Genomic DNA, 20,278 nt, shown 5'->3' on the forward strand with positions numbered 1-20,278 from the left:
ATGGATGAGTTTGATACTGAGTTGAACTATGATTGGCTAGAGGTTGGTCAGGGTACTACGGTGATGGACTACGCTACCCTACTCTATAGATTCAGTGGCTCTGAAGTAACTGGTTCTTACACAACACCAAAGGATCAAGCATGGTTCCTATGGACCACTGATAATTCTGTCACTGCTGAGGGATTCTCTATCAGATTACGAGCAGGTCAGTACGAAGAATTACTTGGAATCTTCTAACTCAGACCAGATATATTATTGGAGGTGTGAAAATTACTACAGGGATATTGAAGTTGCCTCGACATTTCACTTATGAGACATTGTGACAGTGTTTTTTTACGTAAACATAGACAGATTTCAACTCCAGAGTAACAATAACAGAGATACCACAGACAGCAGTATCCTTTACCTAATCGCATTGAAAAGTGATATTCATAATTTGCTATTCTTTATACAGGCTTCTGCTGAAAAGATTACCCATGGACTTGATGATTTTAATGTATTCAGTTGTTTACTTCCCAACTGCTAATCAACATGATTACTTGACTGCTTCTGCATCCCAACTCTAGAATTATTTATTTTGCACTTTGAAGTTGTAGATGTATGCATGCTTGTAAAAAATGGCAAGTCACATGAGGGAATTTAGCACCGTGGCAAATCTTTCCTCCTGTAATTTATCAAAAATTGTCTTTCTTTTATTGCCAACTATCATAAAAACAAAGAATAAACATCTAATCACCAAATATATTTATTGTGTTTTTAGTTGATCCATGTGGTGGTACCATAGTGGCAACATCAGGACAAGTGTCATCACCACACTATCCTAACTACTATCCACACAATAGTAACTGTGTCTGGACTATACAAGTATCTGCCTCTAAGACTATCAAGATATCATTCAGTGACTTTGATCTAGAGGAAAACTATGACTTTGTATTGATTGGTGGTACAGACACTGTTGGTGTTGACACTGTAGCTGTAAGTATTAACTTTTAGTATGATATGTTTAACCCAACAAACTCAGCACTAGACTGAGTATAGTGTCATGTTTCAAACAAATTATTGAAAGGAACTGTTATAGTGAGGGGGACATCTGTAATGGACATATTGATTTCAAAGACAATTTGATGTTCTTGCTGTGTGCAGGAACATCAAATAGGCAAACTGCCCTTCAAATCCATACCCCCATAGCTTTGGAGAAATGTTCAATGTCACTAACAGCTAATCTTATAGTAAGACCTAGATCTCTACTGAGAAGATTACCAAAACAAAAACCCCTGCAGAATGACTACCTTTGGTGTGCAGACCCTTGTCAGTGCCAGTTATTCAATCTCCTGTTGCTTTTAAGGTTAGAAAAACTGCCCAAGGGTCTAGCAGCTAGATTATCTAACAGCCTAATTGTGAGTGAATTTATAAGGACCAACCTTTCCAACCTCTCTACAACACATCAGTTTTTCTCACCAAAATGTTATATTTAATCTTGATCCAACAAGACTATTTAAGAGTACAAAGTCAATAATTTGTGTTCTTAATTCCATTGATACATAGGAGTTGACAGGTGGTGACAAACCCAAAGACATCATTATTGACAGTCACATGGCCTGGATTCATTTCACCTCTGACCTCTCTGGAGATGGTGCCGGATTTAGTCTGGACTTTGAAGAATACAGTGAAGGTAGGAATAAACAATGAACAGGATACAGTTTTGGGAGCTATTAAAATTGAATATTAGTAATTTAAAAGGGTTTTACCTTGAGAGGACAATAGTTAGCTATAAATAAAATAATAAGACTTATTTAGTACTCTGATGTATAAGATTGCCATTTTTTCTTTAGACTTTCCTTTTTCTATGAGGATAATGGGTTATCATATAAAATTAGTACCTGAGATAATTTGATGTGCAGGATTTATCCAAAGATTTAATTACACAAGGTATCTGTCATAACAATGTCATGGTGGCTTTATCTGTGATAGACTGTTATCACATTTGACATGTTTAGTACATTGTTCATGTATTAGATGTATACTGCCACCAGTCCGTGAGGATATTTTTTTAACATATTCTTCAAATATTTTGAGTTTGTTAATCATTTTTTGGTTTTATAAAGAAAATGTCCTCATCTCACTTTTTCTTCCCAGTTACTAGTAGTCTCCCAAGGGTTCTACGCATTTTAATATCTGACTCTTTCACAATCACTCACTCAGATCATTATTTCACACAAAAGAACACACTGGGAAAAAAAAATATTCTAGCAAAGAATGAAAGATCCCAGAGACTTCACCAAGTCTATGTTAGATGTTTCTAGCTTGTCAACAATAATTGACATTTTTCATTCTAACTACCGTACTAAATCTCAACTTGAATGTATTCATTGTACATGTAGATAGCTACTATTAATTTTATTGTAATTGCAAGTTATCAAAATAATCCATACATAATCAAACGGTTACTGTCTGTTTCAATTTGACAGAGTTACTACCAGCCAAACCATGTGGAGGTGACTACCATGTAAAGTATGACTCCATTCTGTACATACAGTCCCCTAATTATCCACAAAGTTACTACAACAATGAACACTGTGTGTGGAATTTCACTGCTGATGTTGGAATGCTGATTTCAGCCTACTTCAGGGATTTCATCACAGAGAGTGGATTTGATTGGGTCGATTTAGGTGATGGAATGGACCACAGTGACATGTCTACTCGTTTAGTTCATCATTCTGGTGACACTTTACCAACACCGTTACTGTCAAATGGAAGGCATTTATGGATGACTTTCAGTACAGATGATACAGTGGTCTATAGAGGGTTTATGGTTCAATTACTTGCTGTGAATGACAGTAAGTCTAATCCCAATTTTCTAACTTAATTCAGACGCTTAGCTGTGTTTTAATCTCACCAGGTCATTGCATTATCTTAATAAGGATTACATGGGATACATACTTTTCTATGGCTCTGCCAAACAACCATTTGTCAAATATGTTCAGAGGCCATTGATTTGATTTGATTTGAGTTGAATTTTTATTTCAATATTTGCTTTGACTGATCAGTTGTCACTACCTACCCTCTGTTGTTAGCAATCTTGAACACATGTACAGTCCATTTAATATATGCCTACCCCATTCATGGACCACAAGAGATATGGTCTTCCCATAGATGACTGCCAATGTTTACCACAAAACACATATACTTGCAATCGTTGTTAATTTAACTTTACTATTTATTTCTCATCTCAGCTGATTCTAGTGTGCCTAAACCTAGTGAACCAGTAGTAACAACACCAGAACCTGTTATATGTGGTGGTCATCTAGTGGTACCAGCAGATGGTTCTATTGATGTCATGTCCCCAAATTACCCAGACGACTACTCCAATGATGTAGCCTGTGACTGGACTGTTAATTCTACCACTGGTAGAAGAATACGAGTTGTATATAATGACTTCCATACTGAAAGACGGTAGGTGATACAGACTATTGTGAACTTCAGATCACTTCTCAATTATGATGATATTGCTTTAAGCACATTGTACATTTTATTTGCCTGTGTGGGAATCAAATAAACAGTTAAGCAATCAGGATATTAGATGTCTTGTCAATTTTTCTTTGCAAAATTAAGTTTGCATGTAAGGCATCTATAAATGACAAGAGATATTAATTGTTTCTCATTGTAACATTCAAAAAATATTTCCTCAATGTAGACACACAATATACACATACATAGTGACTCTAATATTGTTGCATAACATTCAGTTTCCAGTGTTTCAATGAAAGTTCATGTAAATAGAATTGTTTCCAACATCATCAGATAAGGAAGTCCAATTCAAGCAAAGTAATCTATATTATACATTTTAAATTTAAAACTTCATTCTAAAAACTAGTAACAGGAAGGCATGATGACATGTACATCCTTAAAGACATTCATCAGGTTGGTAAAACATACATGTATGATGTAGTAATAATATAGTCTTGGACCACGCAAAAAGATGAAATGTCTTCAATTGAAGTTGGCTTCGTTATCAATCATTTCTAAGGCCCCATAATGATTTACACAATGTCGGTTTCTTCTCTGTTTTCATCCAGGTTTGATTACTTAGAGATTGGTGATGGTCTAGACTGGACAGTGAGAAGGACTCGTCATAAGAAACACACAGGAACAAGACTACCTTATCCATACACCACACAGACCAATGAAATCTGGTTGAGATTTGTAACGGATGAAAGTATCTCATATGCTGGATTCCATATCACATTGCAGGAAGAAGTTGGTAGGTGTACAGTACTGCTTAATTAATTAATTAAACATGCAACTTGGGTAATAGGTTTTCTGATGAGAGAACTAGTAATGTATTCACTGAAAAATTGCGAATGTCAATATAGAGGTCTATTTTATCGATAAGAAGTATACTACCGTAATAAGTTGAAATCATTGGGGGTACTGTTACAGACATAGAATATTAAGCATGTCAATACGTTCACTTGCTAAAAATTCGATACCATTAGGCAATTTTGTCCGTGCTGCATTACATGTATATGTATTATGTGTGCTTTCAATACTTCACAGGGTGTGAGGGAAGTCAGAATCTAACCATACCATCTGGTGGACATGTGACTGTAGAGTCACCATACTATTCTACTGGTCCCTATGACAACAATATGTACTGTCAGTGGGCCATCACAGCAGACCAAGGATCAAATATACGTGTCTCCATTCGTGACTTTGAAACAGGTATTGTCAACAATTCTAGTTTTTAGGTCAGCTTGAGTTGATGTTATCGTGTTTTAACCATATGAGAACTTAAATGGTATCTATTCAAGTTTATAACACATCATTTTTGTACAGCCTTCAGTGATTGGCTAAGATCATGTCACATGGGATGAATTAGTGACCCATAGTGACCGCAATTTACATAGAGCATGTACTAGTCATATTATATTTTCCATAGGGCACTAGTTGTGTAGCACACGCACAGGAGCCTTTTTGGTGATTAGCTTTGTCTACAATGTATGGAAAGAAGATGTGCCTGGGAATGTAATCAATCAATCAATCAATCGATCGATCAATCAATATACTGTAAAACATTTATTGCCTGGCTTTATTTGAGCACTTGTTCAATATATCATGATGTTGTTTTATATAAATAGTGTTTTGTATTTTTGTTTAAACAGAGCTTCACTATGACTGGGTAGACATTGGTACTGGTTTAAATGTGATAGATCTATCATCTAGATTACTACACATGTCAGGAACACAGTTAACAGAATATACCACCATGTCATCAGATCAAGTATGGATGACTTTCACCAGTGATTGGAACATAGTTGACAGTGGCTTCCAGATTGAACTCTATGATGGTGAGTTAGCCAAATATTACAACTGTGATCATTTTGGTAAACGACGGTCGTGTCATTGTCAGAAATGTTACCTGAGTGTGTAATACAATGCATGATTCTGAAATCTATTCCACTCAAATGATTTTAAGATATAATTTTTTTCTGATGTTCAAACATAACTAGTAAAAGATTCAAGCCTTTTTTTATACATTCTCCCCAGATGTATGGATGTATTCTCTGTGATCACATTGCAAGCCGTGCCATCTATTATGTAGCGAACAAAGATTAACAGTTTACAGGCGACAGCTCTCAGCTTTCGATTGGTCACATATTGGCTCAACTGGCCCTAGCAATTATGACCATGCCCTTAGCAACAGCCAAATGATTATACTTTGAAAATATAACAGCATTATTGGGTAGGCAAGTGAATGGACATATCTGATACCTTGATTGTATTGTGTTTATCAGATGGCTGTTTAACGGAGACATTGACTGAAAGTTCAGGAACTATCCAATCTCCTATGTATCCTGCTAACTATCCTCACAATTCAAACTGTATATGGATTATCCATGTCAGTGATGACCACCACTTTAGTGCTCAGATCTCATTAGTATTCAATGACTTTGAACTTGAAGACCGATATGATAACTTACTGATTGGTATTGGTGATGACCCTGATAATGAACCTGAATGGGTAAGTTCCAGCGTAATTGACAAAAACTTTCAAAGTGACTTTTAATCGTGCTATTTCAAAATGTTTTGTCCCTGATGGTGTGCTCACTTTATGAAACTTGTGGCCACTTCCATTTTGTGGTTTGGTCGGTCGCAGCCACAATGTCCCATGGGGAGCACACGGCTAAGCAAAAAAGTACTTCCAAATGTTTGAGTTGTTCATCTGACTGCCTTTGCAGTATTGCTCCTGACTATTCTGTTTCTGAAGACTAAACACAGCTAATTCTGTAAAACCTGGAATTTTATTTTAAAGACCAACTTTCGCTTATTTCGCTTGAAAACAAAACACGCAAAAGTAATTAGTGACTAAAATGCCTCCTTGTACATGAACACAATGTACCAGTCTGGTATTAAAATTAGTAAAAATTACTAGGCTTTAAGAACTAAATGAAAACTGTAAAATCACAAAAATTTTCTAGTGCGGAAAATATCCATTAGGTAACTTTAGAGTGCAAATGTACATTGTATATTTCCACAAGGTAAGTACTTTATTAAGACAGAAAAATAAGTTTGAATGTTAATCACAAGCTGTAAGACTGCAACTGCGAAAGGGAAATGGCTACCATCTCCTTAGAGTTAGCATACAGTGTTGAAACATTTCAAATTATTGCTATTTCTGTTCATTTGTTTATGTATGTTCATTTAAATCCCAATGTTTTTAGTAAAATTTATGTAGCCTCATAGAAAAAGAACGGCCACAGTAAAAAATTATTTGTAGTGAGTGACTGATTAGTGGAGTGGAGCATATACATGTGGGCATGGAAATAGTAAAAGATGTGATAACAATCATAAAGAATTTCTTTTTCTAGAAAACAGATAACATTCAAGATAGGTGATATATGTATTTAAAAAATTTGTCACTGTCTATGTTTACAAGTGATTAATGATACTATTATCAGTGTTACTAATTTTGGTTTCACTTTTTCCATATTGTATGGATTCAAAATATTTGTTCACATAACTCAAAAGTTGACTTTGAAAGACCAGTAAGCAGCTACAGAACTTTCAAAATGTTCGTCACTTTAATACCATGCAGGCATTGGGAACACGTGAATGATTTCAAATATATTATTATTTTCAGACATTGACTGGTAGCGATCTTCCAGATGAGATAGAAATAAGGGCTCCTACAGCATGGTTGAGATTCCAGAGTGATTTTACAATTGCCAAGAGAGGCTTTGACATCTCTTATGAGGTTGAATGTAAGTCGACAAAACATTATACTCAGTAATTATCATTGGCTACTCCTCAATCACAAAAATGCACCAAAATTCAGATTAAAGAATGAACGAACAAACAGGAATGAATGAACCAACAAACAAACAAACAAACAAATGGATGAACGAGTGTATGTAGCTTTTTAAATGGGAAATATGTTGAAGAGTTTTAAGAGTTTTAAGAAAAACAAAACAAAAGACAATATTATATAAATAATACAGGGAAAGCATAAAAATCAGTCTATTTCCAAACCTTACCTATTGTTTTGCATTTTGAGGATTACCATACATGTATCAAGAATTAATTGCTTAGATGTATATAAACTGTCACATAATATTTAACTACTGACAGTAACAAATAATCTTTTGATCTCATGATGATTAAACTGCAATTTACAATTATCCTTGCTTGTCACTTTTATAGTGTGTCTCTGTGTTGTGTCACTGTTTATATTGTAAGTCTAGAATTGAATTGTAACTTTGTGTCAAAAACATGTCCTATGAGTTAAACACCAAGCCACCATCATTTCTACTGTATGTTCTCTTTCTTATTTTTAGGTCCTGATGACTATGAGTTTGGACATGGTGGACATTGTTATAAATTTGTACCTACTAACTCAACGTGGGATGATGCCAGAGATGACTGCCAACAACAAGTTGATGGTGAATTGGTTGTCATAGAAACAGAGGATGAACTGGACTACATCAGAGGCAATATGTTCGATTCAGTATTTTGGATTGGTGAGAAACTTTTTTCTTCAATTAATGTTTACGCTAAGTTAATCTACATGTAAGTACAGCCAAGAAAGACATAAGTTTTTATCTAAATTCTTAATAAAGTGCTGTTTTGTTCTATTAAACTCAAGTAAGTATCTCTCTAATTTCTAAATAAAATGATCAGATTTGTCAATATTTGGATATTTTTTCACTGTTTTGGCTTTTTGATATACCATGTACATATAGTACCTTCCATTAAACTTTGATTGAATGTATAATTGCCTGTTTGAGTTGTTGGATGAATTTGCAGTTATGGCAAGTACCTATATATGAGCATTGTAAGACCAACTTTGTAGTTCCGCTGGTATGTAATGTCCCAAAACACCCAAATTTCATGAATAACAAGGCAATTCTTACAACCCTCGAAACACTATCAGTGCGTTTGCTTGACTGCAGTGAGCTGCAAAGACAAAATTGGGTAAAAAGAACAATACAACTGATATGAAAACAGCAGCAGGTGCTTCTTGATATAGGTTTATGCAATGCTTTTATAAATTTGTTTATATCTGTAGAAGCTATAATGTAATGGTAACAGTCGTACTCAGTGTTATAATGTGTAGTGTTCTATCAGTAAACAGAGTCATGGGATTTGGGCTCCTGTACTGTTTATGCAGTACCAACAGCTAATTGCATTGTCTGTCTTTGCATAAACATTGTCTCATTCCTGTTTAACCCATAGACACACCAACGTTGGTGGAGGGTCTATGGTTAACCACAAACAAGTGAATGCACTGATGCTTCTTTGTGGGTTGTTTGTCTTTACTTACACAAAACAGTCATTTGTATTGCATTTGTATTGTACATGTACAGGTTACAATGACAGAGCTGAGGAAAGTGTATGGAGGTGGACAGATTGTTCCTATTCTAATGAGTGGCAGTTATCTAACTGGGCTGGAGGACAACCAACTAATGGTCCTAATGAAGACTGTGCTATAACTACTCTCGGTGATCAGTGGGCTGACCAGGACTGTAATCTCAAATACGCCTTTGTCTGTGAAATCATACGCAAAAGTAAGTTGTGTTTTACAGTAACATTTACACATACATTGTATAGTACATTTGTACATGTCAATAAAGGGGAACACCACTATATGAAATATAGACATTGTCATGAACTTTAAGGCTCTGGTTGAGATGGTTGAATAATGAATATTCATGACATTTTCACTGAAGGCAACTAATAGAGTCTACGAGTCATGAATATTCATTGTTCAACCATTGCATAAACATTTCTCTTGACTCCCATGAGGCAATGTGGCCCATAACAAAGACCATGACATGATTCTCCAGAACCCAAAGTTCATAAAATGTATGCCTTTATTTCCTGGAGTGGGTTCCCCTTTCAATGATATGGGTAACTAAATAGAAATCTTGGAGCAAAGATTTAGCCATCTAGCAGAGTTTTATGAATATTTTACTTTTAACTGTAACTCAGTACTTTGTATGGCACAGTAAAATATAGTTACTTTGAAAGTGTGAACTTTAAACGAATGTGATGTTTGGATGAAATGTCTATATTCCCGACTTTTCACAACAAAAACAGTAAACATTAACCCATCTTTATTTTTCTGAAATTATCTTTATCTCAGGTAAATTTAATTTTTGCTGAATAGAACAGAAGGATGTTTTCCAAATATGATTGGATTAATAAAACTTTTAAAACATAAAACGTTCTCAGTCCGAAAAAGGTTGCCAATAGATTCATACTTTACTTCAACCAAAATAATGAGGTCAAATATGATGACGTGATAGTAGTAGTATGTTTATTAGAGTCACGTCATCACAAAACAGAAACAATGATTACAGTAAGTGTATATGTAATAGGCTACGTAGAGAGAATACTGTTTTTTTTTTTTTTTTTCTGTAGTTTTTCTGTATTTTCTTGCTTGATGTTCTCTGTTTTTGTTTTACTAGATCATACTAAAGAAGACATGAATGTAGACAACGTAGAAGGAGAAGCACTGTCACCATCCAGTATTCATGTCACATGGGATATATCTGATATCAACTGTGATGTCATAGGCTATAGAGTCAAATACCATCGACTTGATTGGGCTGAGGGTGCCTTTATAGTGTATGTAGATGGTGGAACAACTAGTGAAACCACGTTGATAAACCTACAGAGTTCTACGTGGTATATGATCTATGTAGCTGCTCAGTTGCGAAGTGATTCTCTGGACTATGTACCAGGCAACCCTGTACAAACACATGAAGGTATTGAAAATTGAAATCAGTATATTAGACAACTTCTGATTGGGTAGATTTATAGAAAAAGAAATGGTGCTGATGGAATCCACAGTAATTTTTATAATTTTTATGCAGTCATCGCCTTGATGGAATCTGTATTTTACTCAGGCCATATCACAGTTTTCATTCAAATCATGTTGAATTTATTCATGTGTATTTACTTGTTTTACCTTGGTTACTTGTTTCTAATTCATTACTTTGTCTCCAAACATGACAATACTTGATGGTAACCTGTCTGTATCTTGATTTCCTGTTTACAGTTGTGAAACGTCCAGCACCAACTCCTCCTGCCCAGAAGCCATGTGGTGGTGAATACATTGCTAAGAATGGTACTTACCTACGCATTACATCACCTAATTATCCTGGCAATTACAATAATGATGAGGTTAGTAAGCCTGGCTTCGTTGGATCCTTTTTTTTTAATTATCTTTGAAAAAAATGCCATTACATATTAATTAACAGTCACTTACTGGTATGATGGAAAGACATGCATGTATTTGCTCATTTTATTAAACATGTTTAGGGATATGAGAAAGATAGTGGTGAACCAGTGCTTTGGCTCATGGAATTTACTTAATATACAATGTATAGTGCTTTGCTGCTTATATCTGTGCATGAACTGGTCATTTCTTATGAGCTATTGTTCACTTTAGCATTTTATTTAAAAAAGTGAAAAAAATGAACTTATGGGTATTGAATTTGTTCTAGAAAACTAGAATTAGTCCCTAGTCTTTTTCCATAGAATTAAATCCAAGGGAGTGATTATTCCTGGTTTCCTAAATGTAGCTTTTTTTCGCATACCCCCAAATGAATAAAGGCGGTTTTTTTTAATACCCCCATGGTAGAAAGGGGTTAATAATATTGGAATGTTTGTCTACTCTTTTTTCATAGTACTGTGAATGGAAAGTCAGTGCTATGTCTGGAAATGCCTTATTGGTACATCTACGAGACTTGCGTACAGAACATCGTTATGATTGGTTAGATATTGGTGAAGGTAGCAAACCAAATGACACCGATACTCGTGTCCATCAAATTTCTGGTTTCCTGCGTCCATGGAGATTCTGGACATCATCAAGTCATGAAATCTGGATATCATTCTCTACTGACCACTCAAGAACATTCAAAGGATTTGTCTTGGATATTGAAGAAATATTCACAGGTAAAATAACAGAATCATTCATTTTTACTTTTTTAAAGGAATCATCATATTTGTATTTGAACATGCAATACTGGTATCTTTGAAAAGATGAAGTTTCTCTACATCTCTGCAATGGGCACATGATCAACAACAAAATACTGGAGTAAAAAAGTGACTAGCTTTCTAAAATAATCTGATTGAGTTATAAAATGTACTTAGCAGGCTTCAGTCATCAGCATTCCACACTACATGCACACACATCTTGGGATTCAGTGATCATCATGTTATGCTGTACAATTGAATCATTTGAAAGGAGTACATAATATATAGATCTATGTACTTCAAATGAATTAGTCACCACCAGTCCATTAATAAAGTGTGTTTGTAGGGCTTCAGTTATCACTATTTTATAAGTGAATGTTCTTCGCAGCTCTTGCATGCAAGTTTACAACAACCTGTTTTAAGCAATAGCTGTTTTCTTACACATTATTTTGCGCATACAAACAACATACCATAAAACAAATTCATACATATAAAATTTTCCTTTTTCAGATCCACCAACCGAAAAGCCAGTACCAACAGAGCCTGCACCTATAGATCTATGTGGTGGAAATATAACTATCTCAGAGGGTGAAGTCCAAGAAGTGGCATCTCCCAACTATCCTGCAAACTATGATAATGACTTAGAGTGCCTTTGGTACATCAATACGGAGTCTGGAGCTAGAGTCAATGTCACATTCCTGTCTTTCTACACGGAATACTGCCACGACTGGTTGGAAATTGGTAACGGATTCAACTTCAAGGATTTGACTACCAGCGCAGTGCGTCTGTCTGGTGACCTTTCACCTGATCCGTTCTATGCAGCTGGTGATAAGATTTGGATGACTTTCATCACAGACTACTCTATCACTTATCAAGGCTTCTATCTACTTGTCAGTGAGATGAAAGAACCAGGTATGGTAGTGTTAGAAGATTCTTTATCTTCTTGTCTTTTTCCCAGGACCCAGGTGGGATAAGCAGCTTCTTTTTTTTCATGATTTCCAAGATTTCTAATATCATTTTCTTGTTTTTCTCTATACATTTTAAATAAGGTTTTAAATATTACCATCATAACTATCGTTTCTTTTTCCTATCATATCACTGTCTTATCAGCATTTATCAACTTTGCATTAGTTTAATGCACAGCTAATCCTAGAACAAACTCGTAGGCTATTTTCCCTAACCAGTGTAAACATTGATGGTAATAGGACAGTGCAATAGTCTACATTTTTGTGTGTAAAGTTGAGTAAAAAAAAGGAGGGATGATGGCTTCCACTTAGGTTTGGAAATGTGAAATACAGTGCTTGTTATGGAATTTACAATACATTCAAACTGAGACAAAACATTGTTCATGTGACACTAAATTTTGTTGGTGTCAAGCTGGAACAAAAAGAAATTAACTTCCTTTCTCTCATTCCTCAAATCAGAAGAAGAGTGTGGCTACCATATCACACTTCCTTCGGTTGAGGGCGCTTCAGAGACTATCACCACACCAAACCATCCTGACCATTACAATAGTAATGATCACTGCAAATGGACAGTGTCTATAGAGGACCAGCCTACCCCAGGATACCATGTGCTTGTGAAAATCAACAGTTTTGATCTAGAAGCTAACTTTGACTGGTTAGAGATTGGTGAAGGATCAAGAGAAGATGACTTCTCATCTCTACTGTATAGACTAACTGGAACTACAGTGCAAGGATCCTATAGCACAGACACAGATCAAGTATGGACACTGTTTACAAGTGATGGCTCAGTTCCATTGTCTGGATTTAATATCACCTTCATTGTTGGTAAGTCACTGTATTGAATGTGTGTGATTGTAATAAAATCAGAGTCTTAGTTCTGTGATTACAAAGTTTTGAGTCTTAGTTTTGTGATTTCTAAAGTAGCATCATGATAGACTAATGTGTAGCAATATCCCAGTATCCTGTGTAAAAACATTTTCAATGATTCTCTATGGTAATAGTCTACACTTTAAAATAGAGATGTATGTATATAAGTGAATCTGCTTAATTTTACCATGGTCTAGTTATTATTGTCTAAAGGAAATGGGATATGTTCACAAACTACCATTAATTAACATTTATCCATACAAAAACAACAAACAATTATTTTTCTTTTGGAAAAGTGTTTGTTCAAAATTTAAAAAAAAATATCAAAAAAAACATACAATATGAAGTACACTTTATTTAAAAATCCCCGATCAATACATTCACTGTAGGAGTATTCCTGTGAACGTTACTTTACATGTTTCTACACAACAGTCAGCAATTTATTTATTTTTAAGGTGAAAACAGTGAAATTTCAAATTTGACAATTCTGTCTTTTTAGTACCTGTATGTGGAGGACATTTTACAGCTGAAGTCGGTACCATCTATTCACCTGTCTACCCACATCCATACCCACATGGCAGTCTATGTACATGGACCATTGATATCAATGCTGATGCTGTTCAAATTGTCTTTGATGTGTTTGGTACGGAGGAAGGTTTTGATCATCTGTATATTGGAGAAGGTCTAACTCCAAATATAGGATACACCTTTGTAAGTAGGCTTTGTATTAAAAAAAAAATACATTCAGAAATGGGGCGGGACATTTTGAAATTTGTAATTAAGAATGACCAAAAGAATTTTCTTAGACTGCTAGTAACTCTGTACATTCACATTTCTTTCACACTCAAAGACTTGGCTGAAGTTATGGGAGTTGTCCACCTGTATTGTGGAAAGTGTTGAAAACAGTGCTGGTGACTTTGAATCTTTGAGTCTGAGAGCCTGCCTCAATGTAATACTAGATCAAATTATCAAAGCAAAAGCTTCCCTTGTTCAATATTTTTCAATGTAATACTTACACAATTTACAACCCATAACACCAAAGTAAAGCATTTTGGGTATATACGATAATAGTTTATAGCATCCGTATCAAGTGTAAAAGTATACTGTTTCATTTACCTATTGACCACTGTGACATCAGCAGAAAGGCTACATGCTAAGCTTGTAAATAAACACATTGAAACAGTATACTTTTATACTTGATATGAATGCTATTTATGAGTGTAGCATATAGAAAAAGTGCTTTACTTCAGTGGTACTTGTTGTACAGATCTCTATCAACAATATAGGCTAATTGTGTTGAAATACTTGTTTTATAACAGTAATTAGTGTGCCCATTTGCAAGGAAAATATGGGGGAGGGTGTAACTTTCAACAAATCTTATCACAAACTTCTTGTAAAAACCCCACTGAGGCACACAGCTAGTTGAAGTTCAATCTATTTTTTATACTCACTTGTTGCAGACTTTCAAATTGATCAACATTAATGTGTTACTAACTGTTAGCACTTTCAGAGTGTTGTAGTTATACCCTCTCTATGTCCCATACATATAATGCATTCCGTCAACACATTATATTTACATTGTAATTACAGGACCTGACAGGGTCAGAGCTGCCTAAAGATACTGTGGTAAACAGTGGTCAAGTGTGGCTACAATTTATCAGTGACACTACACTGGATGGACCAGGTTTTGATTTAACATACAGTGAATATGAAGATTGTAAGTCATTCACCTTCATTGTTATAGGAGAGCTTTTTGCCAAGTTTTTCACTTTTTAAAATCTACTTTGCTCATTGTTTTAAAGGGTTGGATCGGATGTTGTATGATGCAGATGATGAATTTCAGTTTCATGTTGATTTATCTGTTGAAGAGTTGAAATGACTTCATGTCTATAAAACACATTATACATGTACAGTAATGTTGACAGATTTACATGCGTTCAGTTTCTCAAATGATCATGATGACAAAGTATAACAGTTAATGCATTGGTACTAGTGGTAGTTACTCTTTATGTATGTTCAAACTTACAACTAGTTATTATTATCATTATTATTATTCTTTATTTCAGGCCAGCAGCCCATACAAATAAAAAAGAAAAGAAAGAGAAAGTACTAAAATGTAACACTGATTATTATCTCTTTTGTCTTGTAACTTCAGATGTACTGGGTTCCAAGGATTGTAGCGGTAACATCACTTTGAAAGAGAATGGTACTCTAAGCATCCAGTCAGCAAACTATCCCACATCATACTACAACAACCATCGATGTGAATGGAACATAGTCAGTGAATCTGGCCTACCAATGATTGTCAACTACAGGGACTTCCAGACTGAGAGATTCCATGATTGGGTAGATATAGGCTATGGTCTGGATAACAGTGATGCATCTACTAGGATAAGACATACTTCTGGTGACTATTTACCAACACAGTTACTCGTCAATTCGCCGTCTCTATGGATTACATTCTATACTGATGATAGTGTAGTATTCAGAGGATTCCTACTGGAAATTGAAGAATATGAAAGTAAGTCTGACATCTTTTCCTGTGATGAATCTCAGTGTTTATTTTTGCTGTGTGAATCAAAACAAGAGGAATTCTTAAAGACGTTGTGTGATTGTATAATTTTTTTTTTATGTCTTGTGTTCTAATCCTATGGACAACTTTAAAGTCCCAAATGTCTGTTTCTGTATCTTACTCATCTTTAAAATCTCAAATCTGTCTTTTTCCGTCTCTCATTCAAATTTTAAATTTAATTTAAGGACAACTTTGAAATCCCAGATAACATAGGATGTATAGGATACTTTATCATAATAATTTTTCTGTCAGGACATTTTATTCGCAGAAAGTTTATTTTTAGAAAGCACCGTAAGCATGATATAATAAAACTAAAATGATGTAGGCTTAGTGTTTCACTCATAGGAGATGACATTTTTGACACAAAGATCTGACATATTTTGACTCTAAAATAAGCATTGACATTCTTTCACAGTGCAGTAAAAACAGGCTTCTATTGAAAACATTACACATGAACTTGATTATTTTCATGGCTGCAAATATTTATTTTCTAACTGATAATCAAAATTCAAACTTTACTATTTCTACATCCCCCACTGTGCGCAGCACCTACGTAATTGTTTCTTTTTGCATTAGAAGTTGTCTGAGGGTGTGTAATACATGTCATGTTGCATGAGTGAAACACCAAGCCTACATCATTTTTGCTGTAATTGGTTATACTATATACAATATTATATTTGTGATTACAAAGGAATGAAAAATGTCAATCATTTCAATATTAGGCTTTCATAATAATCTACCCTCGGGGTATACAGTCAGATGGAACTACAATGATATTTGATGACAGGTTATGGTCAAACGTATCATTTTCTGATATTGTACTGTTCTGTACATTTTCACAGTTGAGACCAGTCCACCCAAACCAGCTCCCATTGCCATTACTACAACAACCACATCTACACCACCTCCAGAATCATGTGGTGGATTCATTGAACTCACATCTGATGATGTATATAACCTGACATCACCTGGCTATCCGTATAACGACTACCCTAATGACCTATCATGCGAATGGATCGTAAACACCACCCATGGCAGCAGAATTAGGGTCTCAATCATCGACTTTAAAACTGAAAGGCTTGTAGATTACTTAGAGTATGGTAATGGCAACGATCCAGATGTGCGATACTCGTTAGTTCGCCGGCGATCTGGTACCTGGCCATCAACAGCATTCTCATCAGAAACTGAACGCGTTTGGTTCAAATTTGTGACTGATCATTCTGTTACAGAGCGAGGATTTTTCATTCAGCTTAAAATGGATGAAGGTATGTATTCCACAGTGAATTCATCATTTGATCAGCGTTATCTTAAACAGCCATTGGTGGTTAATAAATCTGCCTTTACATTACTACTCTGGCAATTGATGTCTTGGACAAATATATTACACAAACTAAAACCATTGTTGTGACATTTTGATATAAGCTATTGAATGGACATTGGTTTAATTGTACTCACAGTAGACTTCTGTGACTGCGGACTATACAAGAGTTGTGGGATAGCCAAGAATTGCATGATCTTGAAATGTATTTATTTTGGAACTTCCAATGTTTTGTCACTTGCAACACTTAGCAAAACCGAATGAGAATGTGACAGTTACTCCAGTACTTACAATTATGGAATAAAGAAAACTTTCTAACTTTCCTGCATCTGTATTTTGTCTACTATAGATTGTATTGAACATGTGAGTATACCAGCTGGTGGCAGTGTAACCATAGAAACACCAGACTACAGTGGAACTGGCTATGAGAATAATATATTCTGTCAGTGGTTTGTGACAACAGAAAGTGGACTGAATATCAGATTTAATGTACTAGATTTCAATACAGGTAGGGTGAGATATTTGGAATTCGGGTTTGTGTTTTTGAGAATTTGGTGTTATACAGAGAAAAGGATAATGGTATTGGTTTTGTATTGTATGTTTTATATACCCGGTATAGTAATGAAAATTTCTACTCATAAAATCAAAACAATTTATGCAAGTGAATCCCACATTGTTGTTGACATCTCATCAGCATTATCAGGGGTGTACTACAATGGGTCCATTGTAAAATTTTGGATTTGCTTCCAAGAAATTTTTTTACTCTGACAGTAGAAATCTTCATTATTACTGAGTATGAACCAAGAGCCATTCATTCAGGGTTTTTTTTTTTTTTCATCAGATCACCCCTTCACAGTGATCATTTCCGATATCAATTAAATAAAGAATTGGTAAAAAGTGTTGTCTACATTTTTAATCAATTTATTGTAATAAAGGTTAATTTTAATCAGATTGGTACACATTTTAATGTGTTTTATTTCTAACTTTCTACAGAGGAATGGTTTGATTGGATGGACCTCGGTACTGGTTCCTATTCAGCAGATTTATCAACTCGAGTGTTACATGTATCGGGAGATGCTTTGAATGACCCTGTTGATGCACATTATACCTCAAGTAATTCTGTATGGCTTACTTTCACTTCTGATAGGACAATACGACAAGAAGGATTCCAGATTCAATTCTATGATGGTAAGATAAGAAATATTTTACAATGTCTTATATTAGTTGCTTGTAAGTTGTATACCAAGTTGTACTTACACGTTTACAATTCTTATACAACAAGTAACACTGAACGAAAGCACTTTCTCTATGTGCTACACTCGTTTATAGCATTCATATCAAGTATAGAAGTATACTGTTTCAATTGGTTTATTTACAAGCCTAGCATATGGCCATTCTAATTCAGTTAATTAGCAAATAAAAGAGTAATACTTTTACACTTGATATGGATGCTGTAAACGATTGTGGTACATACAGAAAACTCTTTACTTTGGTTTGTATTTAGCAAATGAAACGGTATACTTTTACACTTAATACGGATGTTATAAATGATTGTGATACATACAGAAAATTCTTTACTTTGATGTTATGGATTGTAAACTACTTGCTAATATTCTTACTTGTTTTATACATATATCGGTACATATTAGTTAACAAAATAAGTCTAATATTCATTCTAATTATTGAATCGTCTTGGTTTTTTTCACAGATGTGTGTAACAGCACTCATTTCACAACTACCCCAGGTGAAATAGTGTCACCGTACTACCCTAACCTATATGCTCACAATGCGGATTGTCTATGGACTATAGTGCTACAAGATGCCTCAATTATCAAACTCACAGTACAAGATTTTAATGTGGAGTTTGGATACGACAAGTTGTATGTAACTGAAGCTGATATACCTAATCCAGAGTACTATCAGGTATACTGCAATGATGTTATTTTGTAGTGAGTCAGTATATACACAATGTATATGGATCTGAAGTGATGGCCTTATTGTAGTATCAATTACACTGAAGACACCAGACTGGATGAACGGAACCTGTTACAAACAGTGAAAGTAAACATCAAATGAATTGGATTAATAACAATTGGCTTTAGCACGTTGGAACAGTAGAGACTTGTATTACACACTGTGGTTTGATAAGAACAGTTTTATGGCCTCTTTATGTGTACCTGAAATGCCATGAGAAATGGGAAATTTGTTTGTGAACATGAACTATTATGTAAAGTGGCCTTAAAACTGTTCTTTTCAAATTATGGAATTAGTTCTGTACATGTTGTGCCAAGTATTATTAATCCAATTCAGTTCTTTACTTTCCCTGTTTGTAACAGTTTGTCCTCGGTCTGATGTCTGAAGTTGTATAATTATGATATGTACCGATACACTGATACACAGTTTCCGTGACGTGTCATAAAATTGACTACTTTCAGACTGGTGTATCGAATTTGAAATGTTACAATCATACAATATTATTAAGATGGCCATGTGGATGAAGATTGGTTATTTATGTGGATTTTTAATTTATAAAACAATTGTATCATGGTGTCCTTCTTGAAAATTCAATGTGAAACAACAAAGAACAAGTCTGTATTTGTAATTTGTTACATTGCACAAAGCTAAAACAGAAATGTGTAAAATGTTTGTAATTTTACGTAAAATTGTTGTATAAATTAAAAAATCCAAAATCAATACATAATCCTCATCCATATGGCCACTGTAAGACCATGAAATTTTGAATGTGAAAGGTCGAGAGACTGTCAAAAGTCATTTCAAGGTTAAATAATACTAAAAAAAGAAGAAGAAATTAAACTATTTCCAGGCAGATAATGATTGAAAGGATATGGTCAAGATTAAATCCTGTCAGTGCTTTCAGATTTTGTGACGTTTGTTTGCTTTTCCTTACAAGGAATTAACTGGAGTTATACCACAAGGCACAGAATATATCACAGAGAGTAACCAGTTATCATTACGATTCAAGACTGATTGGACCAGAGCCATGACAGGCTTTCGTATTACATTTGATTCCGACTGTAAGTATTATTGCATTTCATTTCTTGAAGTCATGATGGT

The 20,278-nt window shown here is 34.7% G+C and overlaps 1 protein-coding gene across 1 annotated transcript in view; it reads left to right on the top strand.

The window, feature by feature from the left end:
* LOC144436842 (cubilin-like) overlaps positions 1 to 20,278 on the top strand; it is a 54,785-nt gene continuing 34,507 nt past the window's right edge. Inside the window, exons 1-26 of the mRNA XM_078125701.1 lie at positions 1 to 205; positions 761 to 975; positions 1,546 to 1,672; positions 2,469 to 2,837; positions 3,234 to 3,453; positions 4,077 to 4,261; positions 4,558 to 4,722; positions 5,163 to 5,348; positions 5,796 to 6,022; positions 7,142 to 7,262; positions 7,836 to 8,018; positions 8,865 to 9,065; positions 9,969 to 10,268; positions 10,562 to 10,686; positions 11,193 to 11,460; positions 11,992 to 12,393; positions 12,906 to 13,271; positions 13,813 to 14,024; positions 14,164 to 14,262; positions 14,904 to 15,030; positions 15,469 to 15,834; positions 16,728 to 17,150; positions 17,553 to 17,711; positions 18,197 to 18,391; positions 18,912 to 19,126; positions 20,115 to 20,238. Of these exons, the coding sequence (XP_077981827.1) occupies positions 1 to 205; positions 761 to 975; positions 1,546 to 1,672; positions 2,469 to 2,837; positions 3,234 to 3,453; positions 4,077 to 4,261; positions 4,558 to 4,722; positions 5,163 to 5,348; positions 5,796 to 6,022; positions 7,142 to 7,262; positions 7,836 to 8,018; positions 8,865 to 9,065; positions 9,969 to 10,268; positions 10,562 to 10,686; positions 11,193 to 11,460; positions 11,992 to 12,393; positions 12,906 to 13,271; positions 13,813 to 14,024; positions 14,164 to 14,262; positions 14,904 to 15,030; positions 15,469 to 15,834; positions 16,728 to 17,150; positions 17,553 to 17,711; positions 18,197 to 18,391; positions 18,912 to 19,126; positions 20,115 to 20,238 (5,785 nt within the window). The remainder of the gene's footprint in view (positions 206 to 760; positions 976 to 1,545; positions 1,673 to 2,468; positions 2,838 to 3,233; positions 3,454 to 4,076; positions 4,262 to 4,557; positions 4,723 to 5,162; positions 5,349 to 5,795; positions 6,023 to 7,141; positions 7,263 to 7,835; positions 8,019 to 8,864; positions 9,066 to 9,968; positions 10,269 to 10,561; positions 10,687 to 11,192; positions 11,461 to 11,991; positions 12,394 to 12,905; positions 13,272 to 13,812; positions 14,025 to 14,163; positions 14,263 to 14,903; positions 15,031 to 15,468; positions 15,835 to 16,727; positions 17,151 to 17,552; positions 17,712 to 18,196; positions 18,392 to 18,911; positions 19,127 to 20,114; positions 20,239 to 20,278) is intronic.

Source organism: Glandiceps talaboti, chromosome 6 (genome assembly GCF_964340395.1).
Source record: "Glandiceps talaboti chromosome 6, keGlaTala1.1, whole genome shotgun sequence".
In the NCBI taxonomy this organism is placed as follows: Eukaryota; Metazoa; Hemichordata; class Enteropneusta; family Spengelidae; genus Glandiceps; species Glandiceps talaboti.